General features: G+C 40.3%; 1 protein-coding gene across 1 annotated transcript in view; it reads right to left on the bottom strand.

The window, feature by feature from the left end:
- Positions 1 to 246: 246 nt before the first annotated feature.
- The window catches only part of HSD11B1 (hydroxysteroid 11-beta dehydrogenase 1), a 50,326-nt gene continuing 31,591 nt past the window's right edge, over positions 247 to 18,981 (bottom strand). Inside the window, exons 5-6 of the mRNA XM_004700137.3 lie at positions 2,152 to 2,295; positions 247 to 848 (exon numbers count right to left, since the gene is read on the bottom strand). Coding sequence (XP_004700194.1) covers positions 625 to 848; positions 2,152 to 2,295 — 368 coding nt within the window. The 3' untranslated portion in view covers positions 247 to 624. The remainder of the gene's footprint in view (positions 849 to 2,151; positions 2,296 to 18,981) is intronic.

Genomic DNA, 18,981 nt, shown 5'->3' with positions numbered 1-18,981 from the left:
TGTAAGATTCACTGCTTTTGCTTCTCTAGAGACCCCAGCCTAAATAAAGCACACTATGAAAGAATATAAAGAACATTTGAAATATTCAGAAACTCTAAGAACACTATGTCCATCAAATGGAAAGTCAGGTGATTTTCTTTTCAACATGTGAAGACCACAAATTACAAAATCCATATTCCAAAAATTCCACTTGTTTATGGTGTTAAAAAAGTACATTAAATAAATTCAAGCTATAGCTTCCAGCTATAATTTTTAAAATTTTCATGTGATCTTTATTCTAATTAATATTGTCTTAATCATCATAATATTATTATACAAAGAGGTAAATTTTATATAACTACCTTAGAATTATGTCGGTGGTTACTAACAAATTGCTTGGTAACTGTAGTTCTGCTGTCTGCAATGGCTCTTGATATTTATTATAATCAAATTTATGATAATTAAATTTCTACTGTGCAGCCATTAGAAGAACCCCTTCAAATCATGAGATGTGATCTGTGACTTGCAAATCTCTAGGGATAGTCAATGTATCCCTTTGGAAAATGGCTTCCTGGGTGAGGCTCAGATAAATACCATGCAGAACAGTCAAAGGCTCCCCCACATTGCCTATACTTAAGGGAGTTCTCAGTTGGTTTTAAATTTATCCATATTATAACTCTTTAAGTTTAGAAATTCCATGAACTTTCTTCCCGGGTTTCTCAGAAGAAAAGCAACCCAGGGAATATTTCCATAATATATTTCTTCTTGGCGAAGGGCTCCCCCTTTGATGATCTCCAGCGCACATTGGTCTTTCGGAGCTGGACCTGAGGCATCATCATATATTCCAGAAATTGCTTTCATGGCTGTTTCTGTAGAATAACAAGGGAAGCGTGAGGTTATAAAAAATTAATACAGTCTAGTCTACGGAAGGCTTGTAGATACCCAGAGCATAGGTGCCAGGCTGTCTGCCAGTATGTACTTGTCATGGGAAGGAACACATAGAAAAGATTGGGTATATTCAGGATTTATGGAGCAATGTTAACACAGGTTACTTTCCCAGACGAAGATTTGTTGGAGGAATTAGAAGTGATTGGTTGGGAGATTTGGACCATGTTCTCTTTGGTTCTTTGATTGGGAGATATATGGAGTTCAGAACGAAGATGAACAGGTCACTAATGAGAAGAATCAGTGGGCAAAACAGAATGCTGCATGATAATGACTTGTCACAATTTAGGAAAGGAAGAGATGTACAAGAATCTTTGTCAACATTGGTCAGATTATTTGAAGGTATTTAAGACCACCCTCCATCCTTTCTTATCTCTTTCTGTGACTCTTTACTTCACTTTCATATGTGTATTGCTATTGTTTAATTTCCACCTAAATATACCTGCTCCACGGTAAACTCGTATCTGGACTAACAGACTAATTGTAGAAAGTGTTCCTTTAGATCCTTGATCCTGCTCCCCTTCATCTTAACCTCATACACAAGCCTTATGTATATGAGGTAAAGTAAAGTAACTAGAATATAGATTCGCTCCTCACTCTAATGCCCCCGTTCTTCTCTAGGACCCTATTCAGGATTGTGCTTATTTATTTGTCTCCTCCTAACTGTGACAGTTTTCTTAGTCTTTCTCTCTCTCCCAGCCTTGACACTTTTGAAGACTATGGATCAATGTTTTGTAGCATGTCCCACAGTTTGGGTGTGCCTGGCGTTTTGTTATGATTGGAGTGAATTCGTGCCACTTTTGGCAAGGATGCTCAACCATGTTGCTGTCCTCAGTATATCCTATGTCATATGTTCTCGTCATATAATATTGATATCTATAGTGCTGTTCATGTTTTTCAGAAAAATCACAGCTTTATATTTGGTATGTCTCATATATTAACATGAATGGCCACTGAGTGTCCATAGGACATAGTTGTTCAAGAGGGTGAGGTGATGAGTGTCATGTCATCTGATCTACTCAGTGGTCAGAATGGAACAGAGAGTCAAAGAATGGTTACAAGTCCTACTAATGACAGAAGTCCTTCATTAAATGAGAAGATTGGTGCTTTCTCTTGTATTTTTAGTGCATTGCTCATGAGTCACAGAGTTCAGTACCTTTCTTTCCTCACAGTGGTAAGGCAAGAAATTAATTTCCAGTCATTTAATTTGCAATGTCTTGACATTACCTGTGTTGATGAGGCCAAGGAAACAGAGAGTGATTGACACATTAACTTTGGTTATTGAATATTCTGTCCTGATGGAAGAGAAGAACCCATCCAGAGCAAACTTGCTTGCAGAATAAGGAGCAATCAATGGATTAGCCATTTTCCCTACATAACAGATGAAAGAAATAGGTTAGCAAGATGACATACTTGAGCTTCTGAGCGAACTGGTCATTGTTATGTCTGTAGCAGGTTTTACAATGCCTATGGAGTCCTTTTCTTTGTTTGACTCTTAATTTCTCACTATTCCCTATGGAGATAGTCTTTCTATGTTGAATTGCTGAAAGGAAAAAAAAATGATTTAAGTCCTGAAGAAACTCTTCTCACAGAGCCTGGGTGGGTTTTGGTGCAAACTTTTTGAAAAAGGATTGGCTACATTTGAAGTAAATGTAAATAAGCTGGGCAGCAAACAAAAAGCCACGTGATTGCATAGCTTCCAACCCTTCCACTTCTGACCCAAGACAGCTAGTGATCTATGGGTTGGGCAAGAACCTTTTGCCAATGCAGTGATCTGTCATTGATAATGGAGAGGTTATGCTTCAGTTCCCACACACAAAAAGATGATAATGCACGTCTTTGTGCAATCTTTAACCTATTGTTCTACCCAAAGCACTTAAGAAATAGTTTCACTGGCATATAAATCACATATCATAAAATTCAATAGTAATATCATATGAAAAAGAGTTGTGGAATTATCACCACAATCAATTTCAGATCATTTTCTTCTTTCTTGTACACGTTGTTGGCTATGCATGTCCCCCCAATGTCTCCTGGGAAATTATTAATCCAGTTATGATCTCTATAGATTTACCTGTCCTGGGATTCCTATACAGAAAAACATACAAAACAAAGACAAAACACAAAACAAAACAACAACAACCCACCAACCATGACAAAATAAAAGAGGAAAACCACAACAGAAAAAAAGCAGAAAATATTAAAAACTGGAACAAATGTAAAATGGGTCAAAAGGGAGATCAAATAATGTGTTACACTTTAACCTACCTACATCGGCCATAATTGACCTTAGAATGCTCTCTGTCTGACAAGAAGGCTATTCACATACCTGAACTATGGCTCGAAGGGATCCATGAAAGTCAGAAGGAATTAAAGGAGGCTTAATCCATGTGGGGTTCCTGCATATGAATTTTGGGCTTTCACTGTCATCCATAGCCTTCTGCAAACCAGGCTTTCAGATTTTAAGCTCTAACACCATTCCCTACTCTGGATTTGGATTTTATTATTTAGAATCCTTGGATCACATAAGCTGGTGTGCTTCTTCTGTGGAGACTTAGTTCATACCTCCCTTAGACCAAAGAAATTTTCTTTACTGATTTGAATAGTATTCTCCCCACATTCATACCCACACAGAACCTCAGAATGTGATTTTATTTGAAATAGGGTCTTTGCTCATGTAATTAATTAAGTTAGGATGAGGTTATACTGGATTAGGGTGATTTCCAAATAGGACTATATCCTTAAAAGAATATCATGTTAAACAACAAGCTGAAGCCAGGCAACTGCTCCCAGAGCATGTATTGTTCTAATCCTGTCCCCTAAGTGATAAGGGATAGAGCCTGTCTAGTATCCATGAAATATGTATCACCCCCACTAAATGTACATCTTAAAACCCTCTTTGACAGAGGAGACCTCACATCAGTTGGGGTCACTTTTTCAAGCTCTGGGGAGGGAGAGGAGATTATCTAGTTGCTGCCATACAAAACTTTGTCAAGGTCATCCCAATCCAACAGACAGTTCCAGTAGGGAAAAAAAGCTTAACAATACTTACGTGGAACGCAAGGGGAGACTATGCCTGCTAATAGGTTCTTAATTGGACACTTTTGACCTAGTTCAAGGCCGACAACACATTTCATAGGCCACACCAGAAGGACCTGAAGTGGAAACCCCACTAAGTGAACTGGGCTTTATCTGAAATTCACCTGTCCCCATTGGACTTAAGGGTGAAACTCCCTCGTGTGAGAAGAAGCAGGAGATTACCAGACCAAAGGGCATAGAACTGGTGGACCTTGGACTTTGGTTCCATTTTTTTGCCTTGAGGGTGCTCAATGAATGGTAGCTGGGAACTACCATATACTTACTATTTTAATATCACACTTGCTTCGTTATGACATGCATTTATCTGGTTGGCATGGTTCTGCTGTTGTGAATGAATATTATTGGAAGTTTTGCCCTGTCACAAACTCTGCTGTTTGTGTAAAAAAAAAAAAAGAGTTCCAAAATTAATTGGGCTAATGATTGTATAATTATTGATATGATTGAATTATTGAATTGTATGGTATATAGATTTTGTGCCAATAAAGAAAAAAAAAAGATTTGTGGGCTCAGAGACTCACAGGGGCAGTTCTACCCTGCCCTATAGGGTCGATCTAAGCTGGCATTGACTTGATAGCAGTGGAAGTGATGCCCCACGGGGATGATTGATAATGTTCTCTAATATAAAATGACAATGATGTCTCTAAGGTGAACGAGACCTATCTAAACCATGAATGGATTTTGGGTTTGGACATAATTCTAACCCTAATCTAAGAATACTTAGTTCTATGACATGGACCTGCTTGGTGCTCAACCTTAGAAAGAGATCACTAAAGATAAGGGTGCTATAGCAAAGTGTGGTGAAGAAACTAGATGGTGCCTAGCTATGAGAAAGAACAGTGTCTAGGTTCTCAAATGCTTGTTTTCAAACCAGTAGACAAGTAAGTGAGGTCTCAACTAAGTCCACATTGAAGAAGCACACCAGCCTATGGGATGAGAGGATTGTAAATAATATAATCCCAATCTAAAGGAGTGAATGGCGTCAGAGTTTAAATTGTGAACTCCTGGTTTGCAGAAGGTTATGGATGACCGTGGAAGCCCAAAATCCATTGCGGGGTCCACACATAGATTTATTTACCCTCTCGTGAATTCCCTCTGATCACAGTTGAAGGATGTGAATATTCATGGTATCAGACAGAGAGCACTGTAAAGTCAATAATGCCATACATAGGTAAAAATGTAATGTCTTATCATTTTATCTCCCTTTAGACTTCCCTTTATTTTTAAAGCTGTTTAACTTTAAAAAAAAAACGTGAAGGGAAATACACATGGATTAAATCTTGGTGGATCTCCTCTGACCATGGACCAGGGATGTGAATAGCCTTGCTAACATACAGAATGCAATGGAAAGTGGATTGTTGCAGATGCAGTTACCTTACAATTTAATAGCCTGGATTTAATCTTCCTTAAGATCCATTTAAATTTGTTCTAGTTTTTAATATTTTCTGCTTTCCTTTTGATTGAGGGTTTTCTATGTTTTACTTTATTATCCTTGTTAGTTTTTGTTGTTTGTTTTAAAATGGTTTTTTCCTTTCTGTATATGAAATCAGCATAGTTAAATCTTTAGAAACAGTAACTAGAAATGGTTCCTTAGCAGTGGGGCTGGGGAGGTTGGGGAGAAATTGGGAATTAATAATGAGTACAAGATTGAAGAAAATGTTATAAGATTGATTTTAGTGATGATTGTACAACTCCTCTTGATATGCTTGAATGATTGAATTGCACGATATGTGAATTAAATATCAATAGAACTGTTGGGGACAGAACAAGAGAGAGGGAAGAGCAGAGGTGTGAAGCACAGAAGGAGTTGGGTTACACAGTAGTGTATTATGGGGTTTGCAGTAAAGGAGATGGGACAGCACAACAACAATACAAAGCATATATCATGTGAACATAGCCATACAGACACACAGATCTACAGCAGGGAAAAATCCGCGTGAAAATGGGGGCAGAGACTGAAGTAATGCTGCTACAAGTCAAGGAATGCTAAGGACGACCGTCAACCACCAGAAGTTAAGAAGAGACAAGCAAGGATTCTTCACTAAATGCTTTCAGAGGGAACCTGCTGAAACCTTGATTTTATGCTCAAACTCTCTAGATTTTTTTAAAGTCACTCAGTGTGTGGTTCTTTAATACAACAACTCTGGGAAATTAATACACTTACTTTTCCCAGTCTGGTAATTTTGGAGGGCACATAGGCATATTCCTAAGAAGAAACAAGCCTATTCATACCCGTCTCAAGAGGAGGGAGAAGTGGCTTGAGACCTTGGACCCTTAGCTGTTATAATAGTTTTTTTTTAAAATACTGGTCCTTTCATTACAAAATCTAGGTCAGTTCAAGATTGGTCTCCACTGATTGACAATGGAGCTGCCATACTAAACCTGTACCGAACTATTTTTGAAATCCATTTACCTGAGAAACATACTTTTGATTTGTTTAATTTACTGTTACTTTTGGTTTTCTGCATCTCACAGCTAAATCAAATACTTTCTTATAGTCATTTTCACCTCTCTGCAGCCATGGGCCAAAGGGAAGCTGACAAATATAGGCATGTATATATGGAAATATATAAATATATAATGATAGGGATATAGGTCTATGCACATTATGTTAAGTATCAAGGTAGCAGGTGGACATTGGTCCTCTACTGAAGTCCTCACTCAACAAAAGAACACTTTGTTCTAAAAACCTGGCATTTTGTGATGCTTACCTTCCCAACAAGTTCACTGAAGTCAAAATGGATACATAAGCAAATGTGGTGAAGAAAGCTGATGGTGCCTGGCTATGAGAAGATATCATGTCTGGGGTCTTAAAGACTTGAAGATAAATAAGCAGCCATCCAGCAGGGAAGCAACAAAGCCCACATGGAAGAAGCCCACCAGCCTGTGGGATCATGAGGTGTCAACGGGATTAGGTATTAGGCATCAGAAGACCAAAAACAAATGATCATATAGGTTCTAACAAGGGTGGGTCACAGTGGAGACCAATAGACCATTTGTTGACAATTGGAAATCTCAGAGAAAGGTCACAAGGAAGGGATGAGCCAGCCAGGGTGCAGTATAGCACCTACAAAACACACAACATTCCTCTAGTTCCTTAATGCTCCTTCCGCCTCCACCATCATGACTGTGGGAAACAAGCCAGGAAGAGAGTGTATGGGGACAAACTCTCAGCATTCATACATTCAGGAGACTGGGAGGTCAAGGCTCCCATGGAGGAAACCTTCAGGTTTGTGGGTTGGAATGGTGTCCCAATCACATGCTCCAAAGTAAAAGTTATTCCTCTCAATGTCCCCTCATAATAATACCAAATCTAAGGAGCTCTTTGCAAACACATGGTCATTGACCATACACTTAGAGGTCAACTGCTTAAAGGCTATCTGCCATCAAAGGCAATCAGACCCTATTGTCTGTCCCACGCTAAGTAGGACCCACTCCTTATAATGGATTGTTCACTTGAAGGAGAGCTCAAAGACACCTATGGTCAAGTTAACTCTGATGACCAAGGTTAGGCTGCCATCTTGATTCTAAAGTCCTCTCATCTTGTTATATAAATGCCTCCTGTCACCTGCGTGCCTCTAGTGCCTCCCCTTCCTATTGCTTATATACCCCTAGCTCATCCCCTTTCTGTTATGCACATGCCTATTGTACAACCCCTTCCGGTTACATGTGTTTACCATGGCCTGCATGCCCCAAATTATGTAAATTCATGAGATTACATTACTCACCCTCTCTGCTTGGACCTGGCTCATGAAGTCATGATGAGAGGTGAGACTTTATGTGCTTTATCTTGTCTTCTGTCTCTTTAATTTACCTCTCAATTACACAATCACCACTTAGACCCATTCAGTTGTGAGGGGGCTGGTTTTCCATACATGACCCCATTTCTACCCTACAAATCCAGCTAGACTGGAGCATGTACACTGGTACAGATAAGAACTTTTGACACACAGAATCCAGGACAGATAACCCTCAGGAACAATAATGCGAGTAGTGATACCATGAGCATAGGGGAAAGGTGGGGGAAGAAAGGGAGAACTGATCACAATGATCTATGTATAACTGCTCCCCCGCCCCCTTACCAGGGACGAACAACAGAATCATGGATGAAGGGAGACATGAATTGTGTAAGATATGAAAATAATAATTTATGATTTATCAAGGGTTCCCGAAGGTGGGGGGTGGGAGACGGAAGGAAAAAAAGAGGAGCTGATACCAAGGGCTCAAGTAGAAAGAAAATAATTTGAAAATGATGATGGCAACATATGTATAAATGTGCTTGATGCAATTGATGAAAGGATTGTTATAAGAGCTGTAAGAGGCCCCAATAAAATGATTTATTAAAAAAAAAAGAAGGAAAAAGAAATACCACAAGTTAATAAAAGCATTATGTAAATGAAAAAAAGATGAGCTTGTATAACCTATTTAATTTCAGCCAATTAATTCATGATTGATACAGGAATGGGCATGTGCCATCTTTTGGACCAATGAGACATGAGAAGAATTTTGTTGGGATATCTTAGAAAGTACTTTGCTCTTCTGAGAGTTTCCAAAAATAACAACCCTCTTTCTCATTCACTGGGAATTTTGTGCAGGGATATGGGGACTGGAATTGTTGTAGCTATCTCACAGTCAGCCTGAGGAGAAAGCCAAGAGGATTATGGGGACATTAAGTTTGAGCCACATCAACTTTGAAACCCGCCCTACATCTGGGCTTCCAGTTATGTCAATAATTTTCCTTATTTTTCAAGCCAAAAAGAAATCCAAATTATTTATAAGAATAGCACAGTGGTTGAAAGTATGAATTCTAGAGTCAGATGACCTGGGTGTGAATCCTAAGTATGGTATTTCTTAGCTGCAATGTGTGGATAATAATATTTTTAAGCTGAAATAATCCATGTAATATACTATTAGGCAGGGTCCTCTAGAGAAACAAAACCAGGACACTTATGATTATGTATATATAAGGTTGGTTTATACAGCAAGAAGGAATATAATGGCTAATTAGTCCACACAGCAGCAGCATTACAGAGGGCTCAGTTCAACTCACTTTTGTGGAACAGTTAATATACTGAAGGGCCTTCAACTCATGCAGGCTTCTGGTTCAAGGTCAAGGAAGTAGAGAGTGGAGTCTGCCTTCAGGGAAGACAGGTGGAGTTGTGCCTGCGGGCAGTAGACAGAAGGGTGGGGCAGCAGTAATTGGTAGTACTGGAGCTTAGTGAAGCAGGATCTGATGGGATCTAGAACTCAAGCCATGTACAGCACTGGCACAGGATCCACCAGCCAGCAGCTCAAGTGATGTAGGCACTAGCAGCAGTGGGGGTGAAGGGGGTGGTGGGAAGAAACAGGTTTCAAAGGAGCCTCAAGCTCTAGGGACAAGATCCACAGGTTGGCTCAGCCCATGGGTAGTGCAGCACACAGTTGAGGCAAAGAACCTGTTCAGGGGGTAGCACACTGGTCTCATCACCAGGGAGGAAGAGAGAAAACTCCCAGAATCCTCATGAGAAGGCCAGGCTCACAAGGAGGCATCATCAGGCTATGACCTGATTGACAGGCTAGACCAACCCCTAGACCTACTTATCAAAGTGACATGAACTTTGCACAAAATCTGATAGGTAGAAAGCAATCAGTAAATGCCATCATTTTTGCTGGTCATAATTGTAGTGTTAGTGATAGTAGTAGTATTTTAAATTAGCAAGAAAGGTACAAGCAACTCAATAAATTATATTCAGGCAAATAGCAGACTATTTGAAGAAAAGGAAAACACCATTCTAATAAGTAAATTAAAATTAGATTAGAGAATTAAGATGAGGTTATATTGAGTTAGGGCGATCTCTAAAAACTGTCTATGCCCTTATAAGAAGATCATGTGAAAAATAAAAGATCATGTGAAAACATCCATATGGACACAGATATACAACAGGAAAAATTCAGTGTGAAAATGGAGGCAGAGACTGAAGTATAAAAATGGAATATAAAAATAATAAAAAAAACAAATAAGGTGAGAGGGGATTTTAATCTTGAGATAAGAAATTTGCATGGAGTGAGGCATAGAAATGAAAAGATAGGTTGGAAGGGTGAGGGAGGGAGGAAAAAAATGAGGAGCTGATACCAAGGGCTCAAGTAGAAAGAAAATGTTTCAAAAATGATGATGGCAACATATGTACAAATGTGCGTGACCCAATGGGTGTATGGGTATGGATTGTTATAAGGGCCGTAAGAGCCCCCAGTAGAATGATTAATTAAAATAAAATAAACGAAGTGATAAATAGATTGAATATTTTTCATCTCAAACTCTTTGGTGTATAAAAATGCTTGCCCTTGGCATTCTACATTTCTTCAAAGGGTTTTTGCCTTCCTAGCTTTAAAAGGTTGTCAGTGATAGCTAATGTACAAATTGACTTGAAAACACATTATGAACTCTCTTTTGAGAAACTGAATCATGCCACACAGGGTTTCTAATTAGCTGCAGTTGGGCTGCAGAAAAATATCCTGCAGAGACAAGTAGGCATATGAGAGAAATGTAAGACCCCCCCAAAATTAGAGCTCAATCAGAGCTAATGTTTCTTTAGTTCTATTTATAAGTCCCTTAAGTACCAGACTAGGAGCCAAAAGGAAGGGCCCACCCCTGAAGGCCTCAGAAGACGCCCAGTGACCTGCTTTCTCAAGGTCACAGCCTTGAGAATCCTAGGAGGCAATTCTGCTTTGCATACTCGGGCCGCTGGGCATTGGAATTGACTTGATGACAACTAACAACAAAATAGCTGCAACAACAACAACAACACCTACTACTTTGTACTGTAAGAGCTCATTGATTGCCCCAAACTGCATGGTTCATGAGTGGGAGAACCAAGATTCAAATTCAAGTCTAGTTCCCCACATTTCAAACCACTGGGGGTGGGGGTGGGGTGATTGGGGGAAATGTCTTCTACAGAAGTCACTTCATATTGTTTCTAGAAGCTCTTGGTGAACTCTTGTGGGAAACAGAAAAGTTGCTCCCCAGGTTGTCCCCCCATAATATATGCCAAACCTAAGGTGCTGCCTGCTAACATATGGCCAATGACTGTACACTTGGAGTTCAACTACTTAAAGGTTATCTTCCTGAAGGTTACCGACCATCTAGAGCAATCAAACCCTATAGTCTCCCATCCTAGTAGAGCCCATTCCCCTCTGATAAGGATAATGGATGGTTCCCCTGAAGGAAAGCCCAAAGATACCTAAGGTCAAGCTAACTCAGGGATGACCAAGGTTAGGCTGCCATTTTGACTCTAGAGCCTGCCCATCTTGTTAGGTGTGTGCCTTTCTGTCACTCAGATGCCTATTATACAACCCCTTCCTGTTTCCCATGAGGTTACCTGTACTTAGGGGGCTTACACACCCCATGAACGTATATAAGCCTTGTTTGGAAATATATTCTCAATCTGCGTGAACCTGGCTACTGATGTCCTGGCTGTCTGGGAGGTGAGCAATTACATGCTTTACCTTGTCTGATGTCTCATTTATTTTACCCCACAATTACACAACCACCCACCCCTCGGACCCATTCTATTGTGGGGGCTGGTACCCCAGAAACCCTGATTTGGCAGTTCTATCCAAATAGGCAAAGTTTATGAAAAGCAGAATTCTTTTCACGTCGAAGCTGACATGAGGGTACTCATAAAGAGCTGGGGCTAGTCCCTTCTCTTTTCTCTGGATTCCTTTCCTTCAGCTACCATGACAAATGACCACAACTGTGGGCCCTGCAAACGGCCACGATGAAATCCTTCACAGCCCCAAATGCCAGAAGTCCAAAAGCTAGGTGTCAGCATGTTCCCTTGCAAGGCTCCATGAAGAGCGTTTCCTTTTTCCTCCAGCGTCACATGTCTGCTGATAATCTTGGACATTCTTGACATGTAGACACATCCCTCCTGCCTCTGCTCTGTCTTCACAGTGCTTTTCCCTCTGTGGATCCCTCAAGTTTTGGATTTCCTCTCATTTTTTATTATAAACAGTGAAAAAGAGCAGGCTTGAAAACCTCCTCAGCTAAATACCCAAGTCCATCTCTTTGCAATTCTGTTTTCTACTCAGTAGGAGACTATGAATGCGTAGAGAAGAACCCAACGAGAGATCTGAATCTCCCCTCCGCTACTGCAGGTGACCTCTAAGCCCCTGTCTCATAGCCTAACAGTACAATGCTATGGTGGGGCCTTGTAGTATAAGTTCAACCTCTGGAGGGGCTGGAGACGAAGGCAAGTCACCTGGATAGTCAACTCTATTTATGTTGTGGAGACCCAAAAGGACTCTGGAAATCAGCTTCAGGTGAGCTTCCTGGTTGAAAATCCTCTGTGTGTTGTCACAGATCTTTCCCGGGAGAATTGGCACTGTCTAGGAGTCTAGGAGTCACGTGAAAGAAGATGACCGGCAGTGCAGCACTTGCAACTGTAGACATCCCCCCCACCCCTCCACCCCCCGTCTCTCCCTCTGAGGACTATAGCCAGTATCCATTCACTGTCACAAGCCATGCAACAAGTATAACAGCTTTGCTTCCAGTAAATTATCAAATCTGAGGGTCATCTTGGGCACCCTTTAATTCTACATTGGTGTCAGAAGTGAAAGTTGCCTTTTATGGGAAACAGTACGATAGTTTCAGGAAAAAGAAAGAAAGAAATAGAACTGCCGAAGGATCCAGCAATCCCACTCCAATGATCGATACCTCTAAACACCCAAAACCAAACCCACTGCCGCAAAACAACTCCTCCTCCCAGTGCAGTCATAGGTCAGAGTAGAACTGTGCCATAGGCTTTCCAAGGCTGCGGACCTTTACGAAAGCAGAGCACCTTGCCTTTCTCCCACAGCTTGTGGGTTTAATTATCAACCTTTTGGTGAGCAGCCCAATGCTTAACCTATTGAGCCACCAGGACTCTTTGGTATATACCCAAACCCACTGCCACATAGACAATTCTGATTCTTAGAGACCCAACATCAGGTTTCCAAGATTGTAAATCATTACAGCAGCTGAGAATCTCACCTGAATCCTATGGAGTGGCTGGTGGGGTTGAACTACCAACCTTGAAGTTAGAAGCCCAGTGCTTATTTCATTACAGTTCTGATAAATTTAAAATAATGACACAGTCATATGCATGCTTGTGTTCATTGCTGTTTTATTCTCAATAGCAAATAAATGGGAATAATCAAAGATCCATCAACAGATGAATGGATAAGCAAATTGTGGGACATATATGCGTTAAAACACTAAGTCACCATAAAGAACAACAATGAGTCCACAAAACATAATGTGGATGTACCTGGAGAGTGTAATGCTAAGTGAAATAAGTCAAGCATATAAGGATAAATATTGTATGATCTATGTTTCATACGAAGACCAAATAGATAAACACACAGTGGCCAATGCACCCTGGTGGTTATCATGGAGAGAAGAGGGAGGAGAATATGCTTTAGATCTTGCTGTTGTTACACTGACCGATGTCTTCCTTCACCCACTTTTCTGTTGTCTGTCCCCCTGGGATGGGGTTATATGTAGGTCATTGTGATTGGTTCTCCCTTTCTCCTCCCACCTTCCCCTTTCCCTCCTAGTATTGCTACTCACATTATTGGTCCTGAGGGGTTTATCTGTCCTGGATTTCCTGTGTTTCCAGTTCTTATCTGTACCTGTATACATGCTCTGGTCTAGGTGAATTTGTATGGTAGAATTGGAGTCATGATTGTGGGAGGTGGGGGTGGGGTGGGAAGGAAGCATTAAAGAACTAGAGGAAAGTTGTATGTTTCATCAGGGCTATACTGCACCCTGACTGACTCATCTCTTGCTTGTGACCCTTCTGTGAGGGGATGGACTGTGATAGTTCATAATCTGTCTGTTCAGGTAGCAATGGAGATGCAGGCACAGGAGACTATGTGAACCTATTGCCTGGATATTTGGAACATTGTATTTTTGTATGTTTCTTGGAGCTAAATGCATTTATCTTTTTATCCCTAATTATGAGTTATGGACAATTTTGCTTAAGGTATAAAAAAGGATTCCCCCCACCAGAATAAAAGAAGAATTGTTTTGTTTTTAAAAGCAAAGTGAGAGAAGGGAGAAAGAGAAAGAGGAATAAAAGAGCAAAGAGGGAAGAGTCAAAGGTACAGAAGAATATTGTTCCTAGAAAATTCACTAGATAGATGCATAAAACATAACTCTTAAAGTTTTTCAAATGTGAAGAAAAATAGTGATCAAGATTGGACAAAACCCAGCAAACATTATTAAGCTTTATTATTATCACATCATTGTAGTATAACTACCTCCACATTTCATCTCTTTCAACATACATGAGTGACTTGTGCAATGTAGAATTGAAGATCTGCTTTGTAAACTTTCACTTAATTTACAACAGAAAGTTTTTTAAATGAATAAAGACAAATTGTTATAGGCAAGGGAGAACATTTCAATTTTCAGTGCCCTACATCTGTTACTCAATATTCAAATCATATTTAAAACAATAAATGAGTGATGTCATAGTTAAGGTGCAAACATTTAAAACAGGATTTCTCCCATTCATGAAACATAAGGAATATGTGGGAAGACTGCTAACCTGCAGATTCACATTCATACCCCATCCCACAGGCTTAGATTTTTCTCACCTGGATCTAGAGTGGAAGGATGTATTGAAAAGTTCAGTAGCAAAGAGTATCATCATGTATAAATCATTCATGGGGTGAGTTTTGAGGGAGGGAGTCATGGTGGCATAAATTTGCTGAACCTAACCCAGGGACATGCAGAAGACATGGCAAGAAGTCTCTCTAGAGAGTTGAAATCCCATCTTGGTCGGTGAGTAAGCGATAACTGAATTATGAGTATTCAAGCCTCTGCTATACACAGATTTGCTGCAATGCAGTGAATTATTTTATATGGCTCTTCTAGCCATAGCCTCTGTTACTCTCACCAAATGACCTTTGATATGTCTGGGTAAGATGGGGAACGATACTGCATGTGCTATGCTTTGGCTTTGAGGGATTGCTAAACAGGGTTAATTGTGATGACCACCCTGCTGGGTATAAAATCAGTCAGGAGCAGAACCAGGAGGTGGGGATTTTACTACCAGCAAGAGAGAAGAGTCAGAGTGGACCCCAAAGTCCCCCTTTTCATCAGACTTCTTTGATCCAGGAAACAACTGTGACACCAAGGTAGCGGCAGAGGAGTAGCGGCAGAACCAGGAGCCAGAGCCAGGTCTGGCTGGAGGCTGTGCTTTAGGATATACAAAAAAACAAACCCAAAGAGTCGGTTCTGACTCTTTGGCATACCCCCTGTAACTCTTGTTTTTATACCTTACTGGCCCTGGACTTCTGTATGCTCTCTGAGAAAACACGTGACCCTCACAAGACTGCCCTGCTTGGACCACACCTTTGTAACCTGCTCTCACTTCTTTGGCGTGCCTGGTACCTGTGGGTTGAGGCTGCCTGATATGAACAGTATCTACTCACAGCAAACACACTATTCTGTTATGCTGATTTTGAGGTGTCTCTGTCCATTTAGGCTTTTAACAAAGGAAACCTGGAATGTTATCCAAAAGTAGAAAAAAAGAGAAGAGAGAAAAATCTCCCATGTTTCCACCATTCCAAAGCAACGTTGGTGCATTTTGTTTAAATCTGTTTTTTATACACAGGCACAGTGTTCAAACATTTTCCTGAATAATGTCAATTAGTTTGCATGAGGAAAGCTCTAAGTTCTGGTCTATGAAAGCATACTTAGGCGTTTCAGAAGGCTGAAAAGCATAACTCACTGTCAGTGAGTCTATTCTGACTCACTGTGACCCTATAATAAAGGGTATAAGTGCCTCTGTGGGTTTCTGAGACTGTAACTTTCACAGGAACAGAAAGCCTCATCTATCTTCCACAGAGCAGGTGATGGATTCTAACTGCTGACCTTGTGGTTGGTAGCCCAACATATAACCCATTATATCATAAGGGGAATGCTCCTTTAAACTTCATTTTAAAAAATGGCTCTGTAAGTTAAAAAAAGCTGAGTCAAAGTGTAATAACCAATATACAACAGGATTTTAAAAACGGACTTTTCACACGCCAGTTTCAGCTGAGTTTCAAAGGCTAAGAACAACTAGCATTTTAAGCCGGTTTATTCTGGTTCTACCTTGAATGAGAATACAATTCTGATTCCATATAACCAAACCAAACTCACTGCCATCGAGTCAATACAACTAATAGGGACCCTATCAGACCAAGCAAAATTGCTTCATTGGGTTTCAATATATCTGAGGTGAAAGTACATATCCATCATATGAACTGGAAATACCTCCCCATTCTGAAGGGAGCTTCTAGAGTTCAAGGGTACTTCATGAGATAGAGGAGCCCCGCTGGGGTAGTGGGTTATGTGGTGGGCTGCTAACCTTAAGATCAGCACTTTGAAACCACCAGCCGCTCCTTAGGAGACAGATGAGGCTTTCTGCTAGCATAAGATTGACAGTCTTGGAAACCCACAGGGAGAGTTCCACTTTGTCCTGTGGGGTCACTGCAAGTCAGGATCAATTTGATGGTAGTGAGTTCCTACTTTTGAATTTGGAAGAAATGTTCCTCCTACATACTCTCCTACATTTGTAGATGTATTTGCAGCACCGATGAAGGGGCTTCAGAAAGATTGTGCATGGGGAAGGGGGAGGGCAAGGGAGAGAAAGGAGGAGCCCATCCCAAAGTTTGCTATATAGCCCCTCTCCCTCCACCCTCAAGGGGACGTATAACAGAACTGTGGGTGAAAGGAGACAACAGACAGTATAAGATAGAAACAATAATAACAAAATATAATTGATCAAGGATTCACGAGAGTGGGAGGGAGGGAAAGAAGAGGAGTTTATACCAAGGGCTCAGGTACCAAAATGTTTTGGAGATGATGATGGCAATATATGTACAAATATGTTTGATGCAATTGATGCATGGAATGTTCTAAGAGCTGTAAGAGCCCCCAATAAAAATGATTTTTAAAAAAGGAAAAGAAAGTTTTTGAAAAAAATGGAATGACAAGACAATAGTATTTTCCTATCAATTATTTGAGACCCCTTATGTAATGATGAGGACAAATGAAAAGTGTTGCTAGTAAGTTTCCAATTCACACAGGAACAGGTTTATGCCAAACAACACAGGTCTACTCGTGCCTTTGTGATGAGTGGATAGCTGCACACACATTCTCTCAGGGTTCACCTGTCTTCGTGTCCTTACAGTGACTCAAAAAAAAAGAGGGGTCACAGGGAAGAGACGAGCCAGTCAGGGTGCAGCATAGCACTGATGAAACACACAACTTTCCTCTAGCTCTTTGGTGCTTCCTTCCCCCCACTATCATGACCTCAATTCTACCTTACAAATTGGATTAGACCAGAGCATGCACACTGCTACAGATAAGAGCTTGCAACACAGGGAATCCAGGATAGATAAATCCCTCAGGGCCAACAAGGAGAGTGGAGATACCAGGAGGATTAGGGGAGGGTGGGGGGAGAAAGGGGGAATCAATCACAAAGATCAACCTAGAGCCCCCTCCCAGGGTGACGAATAATGGAAAAGTGGGTGAGGGGCAATGGAGAACAATGTAAGATATGGAAAAAATAATCTATAACTTATCAAGGGTTCATGAGGGAGGGTGGGTGGGGGAGGGAGGAGAAAGAAATGGGGAGCCAATATCAGGGGCTCAAGTGGGAAGAGAATGCTTTGAAAATGATGATGGAGGCATATGTGTAAATATGCTTGACCCACTGGATGAATGTGTAGATTGTAATAAGAGATGTAAAAGCCCCCAATGAAAGTATTTAAAAAACAACAACCCCTCTCCCCAAAAAAACCCCAACAAACAAAAAACCAGAGTCTCTAAAAGGAAAAGAAAAAAAGGCCTAATTGTCAACTAAACCCACATGGAAGAAGCACACCAACATGTATGATCCAATGATTGCAAATAATATAATCCAAATCCAAAGGAGGGAATGGTGTCAGAGTTTATATTGTGAAATTTTGGTTTGCCGAATGCTATGGATGACCGTGAAAGCCCAAAATGTGTTTGCAGGATCTACACATAGAATAAGCCTCTGGTGCTTCCCTCAGAACACAATGAAAGGATTTGAATGATCAGACAGTATTGTAGAGAGAGTAGCCAGTTATAGATAATTATAGTAGATTAAAATGAAAAATTTTGACTTGAGTGGTTAAAAACTTATCATTTGATTTCCCTTTTTGACACACTTCTAAACTTGATCTGGTTTTTAATATTTTCTGGTTTTTTCACACTGGGGTTTATCTATATTGTATTTTGTTATTGTTGGTAGCCTTCTTGACTCTCTGTTTCACATTTCTGTTTTTGTATATGAAACCCAGGATCTGTGAATTTCTAGAGACAATAACTAGATTAAGGATTCTTGGGAGGTACGATGGCAGGGGAGGTGGAGAGGTTATGAGGAGCTAATATCAAGGAATACAAGAAGGAAAGAAATATTTTAAAACTGATGATGGTAGCAATTATGCAACACTTCTTGATATGACTGAACTATTGAGTGACTTGATGTCTGGATCATGTCCTAATAAAATGGTTTGAAAAAAAGAAAAGTGCAGTCAAAGCAGTGGCTTCCGAGGGGATCTACAGAGCCAGTTAAATTCAAAGCAGAGGAGTCAGCTCAGAAAGTTAGGCTGACTATTCTTTTTGGGTTCCAAAGAAGTAATATTAACAGATTTTCTACAAGGACACAAGGCAATCATGCGGGCTTAATATGACACTTTTTGTCAATGTATAGGAAGTTTTATTTTTTCATAGATCGAATATTTTCTTGATTCTTTTTTTTTTTTTAATTAATCAATTTATTGGGGCTCATACAATTTATCACAATACATAGATCAATTGTGTAAAGCCCATCTATACATTTGTTGCCCTCATCATTCCCCAAATTCTCTTGCCTCCTGGGTTCCCGGAATCCGCTCATCTTCCTTCCCCCCCACCTTCCC

The sequence above is a fragment of the Echinops telfairi genome, unplaced genomic scaffold, assembly GCF_000313985.2.
Source record: "Echinops telfairi isolate 266 unplaced genomic scaffold, ASM31398v2 ScPeMD7_7424;HRSCAF=8462, whole genome shotgun sequence".
NCBI classification, from domain to species: domain Eukaryota; kingdom Metazoa; phylum Chordata; class Mammalia; order Afrosoricida; family Tenrecidae; genus Echinops; species Echinops telfairi.
Note: the sequence above shows the minus strand (reverse complement) of the source record. Positions and strands in the feature narration are given on the sequence as shown.